The 12,933-nt window shown below is 40.8% G+C and overlaps 1 protein-coding gene across 1 annotated transcript in view; it reads left to right on the top strand.

Moving 5' to 3' along the window:
- Window positions 1–7,101, top strand: part of LOC103290443 (cadherin-related family member 3-like) — a 78,697-nt gene extending 71,596 nt beyond the window's left edge. Inside the window, exons 18-19 of the mRNA XM_054729839.1 lie at window positions 591–639; window positions 6,944–7,101. Of these exons, the coding sequence (XP_054585814.1) occupies window positions 591–639; window positions 6,944–7,101 (207 nt within the window). The remainder of the gene's footprint in view (window positions 1–590; window positions 640–6,943) is intronic.
- Window positions 7,102–12,933: the final 5,832 nt, after the last annotated feature.

Here is a 12,933-nt window from a genome sequence, read left to right as displayed (position 1 = left end):
GACTTCTATTTTCTCCCAGTTCTAGAGGTTCGAAGTCTCAGGGGAAGGTCAGCAGGTTTGGTGTCTTCTGAGGTCTCTCTGCACGGCTTGCACGTGGCTGCCTTCTCTCTGTGTCCTCACATGGTCATTTCTCAGCTCTTTGGTCTGTGTCCTAACCTCTGTTCTTATAGCGACACCAGTCATACTAGATTAAGGCCCACCAGCATGACCTCATTTTACCTTAATCACCTATTTCCAGGCCCTATATTTAAATCTAGTCACATTCTGAGGTGCTGGGCATTAGGTCTTCAACATATGAAGTCTGAGGGAGCACAAGTCAGCTCTAACATTTTCCATTCATGATAAGAGACTTCACATCAGTAAGAAGATCTGAGCTGAGGGAGGGCATGGCGGGCAGACTGATGTGGGGGCTGGGGCTGGGAGGAGACAAGAATAGCAGGACATTTTTGAACCAGAGCTGCTAGCTCTGTACATAAGAAAAACAAGGTAATTTATAAGAAGTCACCTGCTCAAAGTACTCAACACTTGTCAAAATTAGTTTTATCAAGCTGACTTTATTGCTGATATTTTGTGTGTTGTTTTTTTAAAAGGAAACCATTGTGTATGAAACTATATTTGATGGAGAAGCCATTGATCCAGGTATAGTGCTGAAGTATCTTTAAATTAAGCCCATTTTGCCTATTTGGATGCTAAGCTATGTGAATAAATTACTTATTTATTGTGCTTTGCATAATGAGACTCTGTACTAAAGCAAACCATTCAAGGTCCAGGCAGGTAAAATAAATGACCAAAAGGTGCCATATAAGACAGTTCAGTCATCAATGGCGATTGATGCTTGGGAGCCATAACTATTATCGGGCTCCATCAAATTATTGCCACATTGGGAATGGGCCTGGAGTTGCCAGAATTCTGATGCTTAAAAAGAAGCTGGAAGTCTAAATTTTTACATGAAATTTGCCCATTTTTAAATGTAGGTAAGTAGTTCAATTAAAACAAACTCCATTTTCCAGGCCAAATAAAACACTTTCCCCCCCTCCTGGTTACTGTTGTGTAAACTACCCTGAGACTTACTGGCTTAGAACAATAACCATCTTATTATATCTCAAAATTTTGTGGGTCAAGAATTTGAGCAGGTGTCACCTGGGCAATTCATTGGCTTTATTGTATTAAAAGGAACTTCATTGGCAGCTGGTGTGGTCTGGTGGGTCTGAAGTGGCTTAATTACATGCCTGACAACTTGGTAGGGGTAGTTGCATGGTTAGGCTCAGGTGGGTCCCACTTACTCTTTAAAAATTAAAAAAATTTAATTACAGTTGGCATTCGATATTATTTTATATTAGTTTCAGCTGTACAGCATAGTGGTTAGACAATTATATAATTTACGAAGTGATTCCTCTGATAATTCAAGTATCCACTTGGCATCATACATAGTTATTATAATATTATTGACTATATTCCCTATGCTGTTCTTTACATCCTCATGACTATTTTGTCACTACCAATTTGTACTTCTTAATCCCTTCCCCTTTTTCACGCAACTCCCTAACCCCCCCTCCCATCTGGCAGCCCTCATTTTGTTCTCTGTATCTATGGGTCTCTTTCTGTGTTTGTTCATTTCTTTTATTCTTTAGATCACATATAAGTGAAGTCTTATGGCATTTGTCTTTCTCTGTCTGACTTATTTAACTTAAGGCAATACCTTCTAAGTCCATCCCTGTTGTCATAAATGATAATATTTTATTCCTTTTTATGGTTGATGAATATTCCATTATATATGTACCACATTTTCTCTATCCACTCATCTATTGATGGAACTTGGATTGCTTCCATATCTAGGTTGTTGTACATAACATTGCAGTGATCATAAGGGTGCATATATCTTTTCAAATTAGTGTTTTGGGTTTCTTTGGAAATACCCAGAAGTGGAATTTCTGGGCCATAGGATAGTTCTATTTTTAATTTTTTGAGAAACCTCTGTACTTTCACAGTGGCTACATCAATGAGTCATCTCATCAACCGTGTACAAGGGTTCCCCTTTTTTTTCCACCACTCAGCAACACTTGTTTGTTGATTGATTGATGATAGCCATTCTGACAGGTGTGAGGTGATAGCTCATTGTGGTTTTAATTTGCATTTCTCTGACGTTTAGAGATGTTGAGTATCTTTTCATATATCACTCCTCAGGGGGATCTCTGCAGATGAGATATCCCTCTGATTAGCAACTGCCACACCTGAGCATGGGGCCAGCCTGTTTCAGGTCTCTACCCCTCCTACCAGTCTCTATGTGGCTTCTTCATATCCTTAGTTATAGGACTCCTGTTCAGCTAGTCTTCAGATGGTTTTCCAGATTTATTATTCTATAATTTAACTTCATGGGAAGAGGTGAGTAGTGGCTATGCACTTCACCATCTTGACTGGAACCTCCCACTTATTCTTCATGTAACCTCAGGGCCTCTTCATGTCATCTCTCTAAGCAGGGTTAATTGAACATCTTATGTATCAATTTAGATCTCTCAGATGGAATTCCAAGAATAGGAAGGTAATATTGCCAGTTTTATACCCACCACATTCTATTGGTTAATCCAGTCAGTTTACCCAGATTTCAAGAGAGACACATATATTACACCTCACAAGGAATGAGTGTCAAAGTATTTGTGACCATCTTTGATTAGCCACAACATATATAGGCCATATGAATCATGGGTTGGCAATTCCTGGTTTAAGATTTAGATCTTATGAACCTTGAAATTACATAGCAGACCATAGATCAATTTTATAAAACATTTCAGAAGCTTTTCTTTTTTCCATGCATTTCTTCTCTAAAGAAGGGGCAGGAACAGGAAGGTATGAATAAAGCCCTGGATGTACATTAGAGGATTTGGGTTTGAGTGTTGACACAACCACTAACACTCCGTGTGAACCTGGACAAAGTACTTAATTTATCTGAGTCTTCCTTCTCCCAGCTGAAAAATCAGCATGATTCTGTGGACTTTGCCTGTTAAATGGGATGATTGTGATGGTTAAGCATGAATGTAATGAATGTAAAAATCATTTTGTAAAGGGCCATTCACACGAGGTATCAGTCACAAAAGACTCATTGATACTATAAGAGCTTGTACCATTTTACACCAAGTTAAAATAGCATAGCTCTGGGTGTCTTGGTGTGAAATTATTGATCTTCATTACTGAGAGCCAAGCTCTCCGTAACGAAACATTACCACTTATAGTACATCGAAAACATGCTGCTTCTATCCTGATGTATATGTTAAGTAACTGGGCTTTGAGAAGTTCCAGTTTCCAGGAATTTTTTAAAAGCATGTGTAGCCGAAACCGGTTTGGCTCAGTGGATAGAGCGTTGGTCTGTGGACTGAAAGGTCCCAGGTTCGATTCTGGTCAAGGGCATGTACCTTGGTTTCGGGCATATCCCCAGTGGGGGGTGTGCAGGAGGCAGCTGATCGATGTTTCTAACTCTCTATCCCTCTTCCTTCCTCTCTGTAAAAAAATCAATAAAATATATTAAAAAAATAAAATAAAAGCATGTGTAAGCTCTTTTTGAGTGCTCTGATGCCCAATATGCCCTGTCCCATTTAATCCTCACAACAACCCTATAATGAAGTGCCATCATGGTCCTCATTTTACTGACATGAAACAGAGTCTCAGAGAGGGCATGGCATTTATTTAGGATCACATGGCTTTCTTTCCTTTCAAGAAAGGAAGAAAAGAGTTGGTTGAGCTCTTTAAAGCAGAGAATAAATCTTAATTGTGGTAGAACAGAGGCAGATGAGGAGGAGCTAGGTGGATACTTGGCTGGAAGAGCAGTGAGGAGACTGTGGTGTGCCTGCAGCGGGTGGGATGTCTTGTACCAGACCTCCTGGTGGAAGAATTGCAGTGGCCTGCAGCAGACCTTCAGGATCTTCTCCTGGTTCTTTTTCTACTTAACTATTGTTATTGAAAATAATAAAAACCACATTTGATATTTCTTGCTTTTCTCTAAAATTTTTTAAAATGTGTATTTAATAAATACCTGTTTAGTACTTGCAATGTGGCAAGCTGATGCAAAGCACTTTATAATTATTAACCTATTTAATCTTTTATTGTGTTAAATATACATAAAATAAAAACTTTAACTGTTTTTAATTCTACAGTTCTGTGGCATTAAGCACATTTATATTGCTGGGCAACCATTACCCCTTGTCTATCTCCAGAATTTTTCATCTTCCCCAACTGAAACTTTGTATCCACAAAACACTAACTCCTCATTCCCTCCTCCCCTCTGCCTCTGGAAACAACCATTCTATTTTCTATCTCTATGAATTTGACTAGTCTAGGAACTTCCTATAAGTGGAATCATATAATATTTATCCTTCTGTGACTGTTTTATTTAACTAAACACAACCTCTTCAAGGTAGCATGTGTCAGAATCTCCTTCCTTATTAAGACTGAATAATGCCCATTGTAAGCGTGTACCACATTCTTTATCCATTTATCCAGCAACGGACATGTGGATTACGTCCACCTTTTGGCTATGAATGCTGCACTATCACCTATTTAATTTTAACATTATTCCTTGTACACTGATTTTGTGCAGTTGTAGGCTTATTACAAGATATAATTAGGATACTTCTAGTATCAAATCATAGCAAATATTTGTTGAGTCTTAGTATGGTGAAAATGCTTTTACCTGAATTCTTCATTTTCACAACTATTTCTGAGGTAGTGACTATTATTATGATCTTCAGTTTTACAAATGACAAAACTGAGGCACAGAGAGACAAGGTAACTTGCCCAGAATTACAGTTTAGTGAGAAGAAAGAGTCAAGATTAAAAGCTAGTCAGTCTGACATGAACCTTCATCCTAACACTAGTCATGACCTCTCCTGCCAATGGCCTGGGAAGAACCAGTACATTGATACACCCTGGGCCCTAGGTTGCTCCATTTTACAAGACACACCAACACATGCTAATGTGGTCTAATGAAGATAATAAACTTTTGTGGTCACTTTTCCCCATTCAGAATTTGACTGATATTCATTGTCTTTGATCTTCTCAATACTGAGGACATAGTTATTGTGTTTAGACCAATGCACTTGGCTTATTTTGAAAGTGGGTAGCTGATGGTTGATTACTCAGCAACTTAGTCTTCAAGTTCCCACATGCACTGCTGAGTGATGGTACAGATGCTTGGTGGTGGGAGGTACTTGTCAGGGTTGTGCGTTGTCCACCCTAGCACAGTGGCCCTGGCAGACGAAGAAGCACCTTCAACGAATGGATTTTTTGATGCTGACTCAGCACATTGAAGTGTTACATGACACCAAAGAGCGAAGAGAACTATTTTATTTATTATTATTATTATTATTATTATTATTATTATTATTTTAATCCTCACCAGAAGATATTTTTCCATTGATTTTTAGAGAGAATGGAAGAGAGAGGAAAAGACAGAGAGAAACATCGATGTGAGAGAAACACATCGATTGGTTGCCTCCTGCATGAGCTCCAACCAGGGCCTGGGCCAGGGAGGAGCCTGTAACCAAGTATGTGCCCTTGACTGGAATAGAACCTGGGACCCTTTGGTCTGCAAGCCGATGCTCTATCCACTGATCCAAACTGGCTAGGGCAGAAGAGAACTATTTAAAAATAAAAATAAGTTTTGCAATATGTATTCAGACATACCGTCATTTACCTAATGTTCTGTGGAACCCAGAATATGATGCATACGGCATTGTCTTATTCATAAAGTCTAATCACAGTAAAAGAAGATATGGCCCCTTCCCCTAGGTGGTCAGTAGCTGGACTTCCTGGGTTCAAATCTAGGCCTCATTGGCAAGTTACTTAACATCTTCATGCCCAGTTTCCTCATCTCTAAAATGTGGCTCATAACATATACGTATGTCACAAGGATGTTACAGTAGATTAAATAATTAGCATATGAAAGCAGAGTCTGGCATGTAGTAAATACTTTAGGAGTAAGCTATTATGTATTATTGCTGTTATTATTATTATATTTATTTACTAGAGGCCCCAGTACATGAATTCGTGCACGGGTGGGGTCCGGCCCAGCCCGCCCAGAACAGGGCCAATCAGGGCTAGGCCGACTGGGGGTAGGGGACACGGGAGGTTGGCTGGCCAGCCTTGCCCCACAGTCGAACTCCTGGTTGAGGGGACAATTTGCATACTTGGCTTTTATTATATAGCATTATAGCCTAGACACCTAAGAAACAACAATTTGTTGAATTTTTACTCTATTAGGCCCTATTTACCCTGTTTCTTTTCTCTTGTATATTACTATATTTCATTATTATTTCTATAAAGCATTGGTAGATTAAACCTCAGACACTGTGTAAGGCACCCACCTCACTTGAGGGAAAATTTAAACAATAATTTGACTTGCTTTTTAAAAAATGTTTGATTTTAAAATAATTAGATTCCCAAGAAATTGCGCGCGCGCACACCCCCCCCCTCCCCTCCCCACACACACAGAGAAGTACTTTATACCCATCACCTAGTTTCTCCCAAAGGCAACATTTTCTAAAGCTACAGCACCAAACCCAGGACACTGACACTGGTCAATGAACTGGACTGCAGATTTGGTCAGTTTGGGCATGCACTTATTTTTTTTTTATGTCTGTGTGAATAGTTCTGTGACATTTAATCACCTATATAGATTTGTATGATCACTACCATGGTTAAGATGAAACACCATTCTTCCACCAGAGAAGATATCTCTAGTGCTAAAGGGGCAATTTTTAATGCATGTGAAATCACACACTGCTTCAAGTTTTGCTTCTCATTTTCCCTTTGGTAACAGAGCAAGACTTGAAAAGACAAACAGCTTGTCACTACTGACTATATAGCAAATGCTCAGTAAACACTTTGTGGGATGAACCAATGCTTTGTGAGTTCATTATAATCTACGTTCTTTGTGTTTTGTGTTCTCCCACAGTCTCTGGGAATGTGTATGAATATAACAGCAGAACAGGTGCACGAAAGTGGAAGAAGTCCCCCAGGCACCAGGAGGCGTCCTTGGCGAGCATGTATGCCCTCCCTGAACCCCACCCTTCTGAGGAGTCCACGTCCTTAAGAATTCCCATGCAGGACTAGCACTTCCTGTGTGGCTGAATGGTTGCTGTTTTGGTGTGTGTCACTCTCATGGCAATTTTTTTCCTGGCTATTTAATTAAATGGCAGATGTGAGGCCAGCTGCTTTGTTTATAGCTTTCTGGAATCTTCCAGTTCAGGGCATCAGGGTGAGGACAGCAGGACTGGTCGACCCTGAGTCTCTAAATAGCTTTGCTGAAAACTAGAGTCTAAACTGATGCATGTTCACGGCCTGACTTTGCCCAGTGGAAGGTGTGCTTGTTACGACTGAGGCTGTTTTGCTCACTGCTACAGCCCCAGCACATGCTTGGCACAGTGGGGACTCCATACATACTTAGTGAATAAAAGAATTTGAGTATATAAATCCAGATCTCTCGCCTTTAATTCAAATTGCTTATTACTCCTATGTCCCACAAAACAGAAATGGGAATTATCTTTAGAGAAGAACTTTTTTGGTTTCTAGTAGTCATAAGAAACAAAGAATTTTTTCCAGCATTTTCAAAAAGCACAATTGATCCTGCTTTTACATTGCTTTTTGTAGCACTATGGAGAACGAATCCCAGAAACTTTAATTATTATTACTGATGACTTGCCAGGAAGATGTAGGCATCCAACCTTTTGAGAACTATGTACTCAGACAAATAAGTTTTAAGTACACATGTGATCTCCCTCTTGGGTATCAGAAGACACATGGTAGTAGGAGACCAGAGCAATGTTGATGGTAGAGACTAAATCCACATTTAACCCAAAATAGAGTTCAACATGGGATATATTTTTAAAATTATTATTTTCTTTTGTTAATCTTTACCCAAGGAATTTTTCCATTGATTTTTAGGGAGAGTGAAAGAAAGATGGAAAGACAGAGAGAAACATCGATGTGAGAGAAACACATCAATTGGTTGTCTCCTGCATGCAGCCCTATCGGGGCTGGGGAGGAGCCTGCAACCAAGGTGCATGCCCTTGACTGGCATCGAACCCAGGATCCTTTGGTCCACAGGCCGATGCTCTACCCACTGAGCAAAACCAGCTAGGGTGACATCGGATATTTTCATAATAAATCTTATTCAAAGCAAAAACACACCATAAGCAATGACTTTGAGTCAGAGGATTATGGGGGCTTGGATGGTCAGAAACATCCTGATGTTGATGCCCCTTTGCATGTATGCACACGGATGATCCCTTCTCGGCCCCGGGACATCTCACCCCCAAGAGAGAGCACCTGGACATAAACAGGCTCATTTTCCACTTATGTCTAACCCCTTAGGTCAATCCTCAGGGGCACTATGGTGTGGGGGACATCGGTGGGTTTGAAGTCGGGAGCTTGGACAAGTAGAGTAGCCTCTTTGAAAGTCAGTTTTCTTCTTCAAGACTATGTACAATCATCAATATATACAATTCCCCCTGCCCCATTTCTGTCTCATCATTTTGTTGTGAGAAACAACATAAAAGAATTGAGATTCTACATTTGGCAGTGCTCTTTAAACTGTAAGTATTATCTCTAAGTGTTAAACAGGATTGGTTTCATTAAGTCAAAACTGGCCAGCGAGGGAGCAGTGGCTTGGAACACAGCGAGGGTCACTCCATGGTTCTAAGCAATCTATGTTGGAATTGGTTGGTAATTAGCTTCACAGCTTTTGTGAAGGAGTAGACTGCCTTGTTCCAGATGGCATGACAATTCTCCACCAGGGAGAGACTGAAGACTGGGAAAACACTCTCCCCTCTCCAGAAAGACTCTCGCTGGATCAATTACCATTAGATGGATGTAGACATGTGAGTCTCCATCTGCCACCACCTGAACTTTTAAGGAAAAAAAACCCCAAAGCAGTTATAAACTTCCTTCTCAAAATCTGGATTGGATCAATTAGTATTGTGTCTGCCTGTGCCAAAACCAAGAAAAATTGGTACATTGTTTTTACTTTGCGTTGTTGAGTTGTTTTGGGTCTTTTTCGGATCTGGCCAAGAGATAATGTATGCGCTGGAGACAATGCGCCTGGGGGTAGGGTGGGAAAGGTAACTGCGTGAGAGGGGCTTGAGGGCGGGAGGTGGGGGGGGGGGAAGGGGGGGAGCTGAAGAAGGCTGCTCTCTGGGGCAGGACCCTGGAATTTGACCTGTCTTTTGGTTCAAAATCAATTTGCCTCCAAACTCTAGATGCGCTTTTCTGTTTTACCACCAGGCTCCAATTTAACAGTAATGACGGGATTCATTTCCTGAGGCTGCCTTAACCACATAGCACAGACTTGGTGGCTTAAGCAACAGCACTTGATCCTCTCACAGTTCTGGAAGCCAGAATTCTAAATGTTGGCAGGACCACACTCGCTCCGGAGGCTCTAGGGGAGAACCTGCCACTGGCCTCCTCAGCTCCTGGTGGCTGCCCTGGTGTCCCTGGGCTTGTGGCTGCCTCCCTCTAATCTCCGCCTTTCACATCACTTTCTCCTCAATGTGTCCGTCACATGTCCCTCTACTCCACTCCTATAAGGACATTTGTTTCTGATACAGGGCCCCCTGGATAATTCAGGGGGATCTCCCCATTTCAAGCTGCAAAGACTTTCCAATAAGATCATGTGCCCAGGTTCTAGGGGTCCGGACACTGACATATCCTTTTTTGGGTTACCATTCTACAAACTATAGTGACTTCAAAAGTCTTTAATATGGGATATAAATTAATGCTATCTTTCTATGAACAATGTGACCATTTTAGTTTGTTTAAAAATATTTATTGAGTGCCTACTCTTTGCCAAGAATATTTTAAGGCCTTTAATCAATAAAAATGCAAGTGCCTTTTTTTTAAAACGATATAAGCATTTTATTTTATTTTATTTTTTTACATTTTTTAAATTGAGGTATTATATGTGTACATATCTTACCATTACCCCCACCCCCCCCACCCCACACCCATAGCAAGTGCCTTTGACCTGATGATTTTATTGCTTGAAATTTCCCTGTAGGTAGGTTTACAAAAGATCTATGAGATTTTTTGTGAATGAATGCTCATGGTAGTGCTGTTTGTAAGAGAAAAACAACTGGAATAGAATCAAAGTGTCCATTTAATAAGGGGGTTGGTTGGAAAATCACATCATGTCCAAATTATATTAAAAAATTAGGCGTATATTGATATGCAAGATATATTAAGTGATCATGGAGGATAACCTACAGAGTTTTCATTCATATGAATAAATAAACATCTATGTAGATATATGTGCTGGCATATGCATAGACTTGGGGGCAGTGAGAAGTCATAGGAACTGTTAAAAGCGATTACCTTTTGCAGCAAGTCTGGGGAGGAAATGCAAAGGATGAAGGAAGATTTTTTTCTTTCACTGTTTCTGAACCATTGAATTTTCCAATTTTCTTTGTACATATTTTTATTTTTAATAATATAGGTAGGTATTATCTGGTGGTGAGAATTTAGGACATTTATTTCTTTTCTAATACTTTATTCTGGAATTTTTTAAGAGGTCTGAGGCTTTTCTTCAAATCAATTTGAAACTGTTCAGAGCTGTCTACCGCTTGGGATAGTTTCTTCCTGATTTGTATAATTATTGTTGCTTTTCCACCGGTCTCGGTTTCCCCTTTTGAAATGGAAATGGATTATTCTCATGTTGGGTTTTCAGGATTTAGTAGCTAAATCTCTTATCTTTTCCTCTCATCATTTCTAACCTATTGAATCGTCACTCTGCAGTTAGAGATTTCTTTCACGTGGTATTCTGGGTCACTAACTTCGATCTCGCCAGTTTCAATTTCTCCTCATCTACTGATTTTTTTAAGATCATATTTTTAGTCACAGGAAGATGTGTGTGTGTGTGTGTATGAGTGTGCATGAGTGAGTGTGTATATGTGTGATTGTGTGTGTTTGTGTGTGTGAGTGTGTGTGTGTGAATACTAGTATATGGGTGTGTGTGAATGTATGGATGTGTGTGTGTGAGTTGTGAGTGTATGAGTTTGTGTGGTGTATTAGTGTGAATGTGTGTGTGTATAGAATGTGTGCACACATGCACATTACACATTAATCTAACTCATCTATTCTTTAAAAAATATATATATTTTTATTGATTTCAGAGAGGTAGGTAGAGGGAGAGAGAGATAGAAACATCAATGATGAGAGAGAATCATTGATTGGCTGTTTCCTGCACATCCCTCACTGGGGATGGAGGCTGCAAACCCAGCATGTGCCCTGACCTGGACTAGAACCATAACCCCTGGTTCATAGGTTGAAGCTCAAGCCACGCTGGCCCTGCTATCTATTCTTGTTGAAGTTGTCCATTTTAGTAAAAGTCTGTTTTGAATATTTCATTTTCTTCTTTGGGTTCCATGGATCCCTTAGGCTCTTGGGCCCCTTGGGCTTCCTGTAATTTTTTCTGTCAGCATTGGGCTGCGGTAGAGTTGCCATGGACATATGGGAGGCCCTGGAGGAGGCACAGCTGTCTCTCCGCATGTGGGCTGATGAGACAGCAGAGGAGCCAGGGGCTTTCTCGTGACGACAGGCCTTTGCTTGCCCTTTCAGCTCCAGGGACAGTGGAGCCTTGCCCAACCCTGTCATTGCTTCTGCACATTTTTGTGGGCCAGGGAGACATGGCCTCTCCTTATTGGCGAACATCCCATCTCTCTGGCAGGAGGAGGGGTCCAGGGAGCTGGGTCTCCAGAAGTGTATCCCAGACCCATGCACTCTGGCTCTCCTATGCTGGTCCTACAGTTCTCTTCTGGTTCAGAGGGGAGGAAATCTCAGAGACTTTCAGACGCTCTCTCCATTCAGATCTATATACCCACCTGGAGCTGCCCCAGCCAACCTACAAGTGCACGAATCCATCCTGGAAGAGCAGAATGGCCCAGCCTATACAGCCTGGTTAGGCTGACCAGCTGACCCTCACACATGTGAACTCCAACAATAAATGCTTGTTGTTCGAAGCCTCTGGCTTGTTTCACAGCAGCAGCTAACTGATACCAGAAAGAAGGTGGATGCTATCCTCTTATATTTACCTCTATACTTAAAAACATATGCACAAAAGTGTTATTTTAAAAAGTGAGACACATGCCGAAACCGGTTTGGCTCAGTGGATAGAGCGTCGGTCTACGGACTGAAGGGTCTCGGGTTCGATTCCGGTCAAGGGCATGTACATTGGTTGCGGGCACATCCCCAGTAGGAGGTGTGCAGGAGGCAGCTGGTCGATGTTTCTCTCTCATCGATGTCTCTAGCTCTCTATCCCTCTCTCTTCCTCTCTGTAAAAAATCAATAAAATATATTTTAAAAAAATAAATAAAAAAGTGAGACACAAGAAAATATTGAAAAGATGGAAAAGAGAGAGCTAATGTAAATGTCTTTAAGATGAATTTGTAGAACCTCAGAGTTACTAGTAAAAGGATCACTGGACTGAAGATAGGATCTGTGACCTCCCTACAGTTCCATTCCATAGTGCCTGGCCCAAGAGAAGGGGCCAACAAATACTTATTAAATAAAACACCTTTGTGATGGAGATACCTTTCACTGAAGAAGATCTGAGTTTAACTCAGTCACCAAGAGGTGGCACCATATGGCTTGACACCTGGACCACCTAAGCTATGCACACCTGGATAGGGTCTAGACACATTTCCATTGCTCAGTCCCTTTCAAATGTATCCCGCTCCAGTCCTCCTGAATAGAAAACCATATACATTCCTTCCTCTTTTGCCCTCTAAACATCCACATTCTTTAAATAAAAACTCAGCAGCCTAAATAAATAAATATATCACCTTTGAAATATTCCTAGTCAAATCCGTATTCATAGGCTAACTGAAAAGAATGTCCTCAGACATGTTTCCAGGGTTGATCCTGGGTCTGCTTGGATATCTCATGATGGGGAGC

Source organism: Eptesicus fuscus, chromosome 18 (genome assembly GCF_027574615.1).
Source record: "Eptesicus fuscus isolate TK198812 chromosome 18, DD_ASM_mEF_20220401, whole genome shotgun sequence".
NCBI lineage: Eukaryota > Metazoa > Chordata > Mammalia > Chiroptera > Vespertilionidae > Eptesicus > Eptesicus fuscus.
This window is presented reverse-complemented; position numbering and strand designations above follow the sequence as displayed.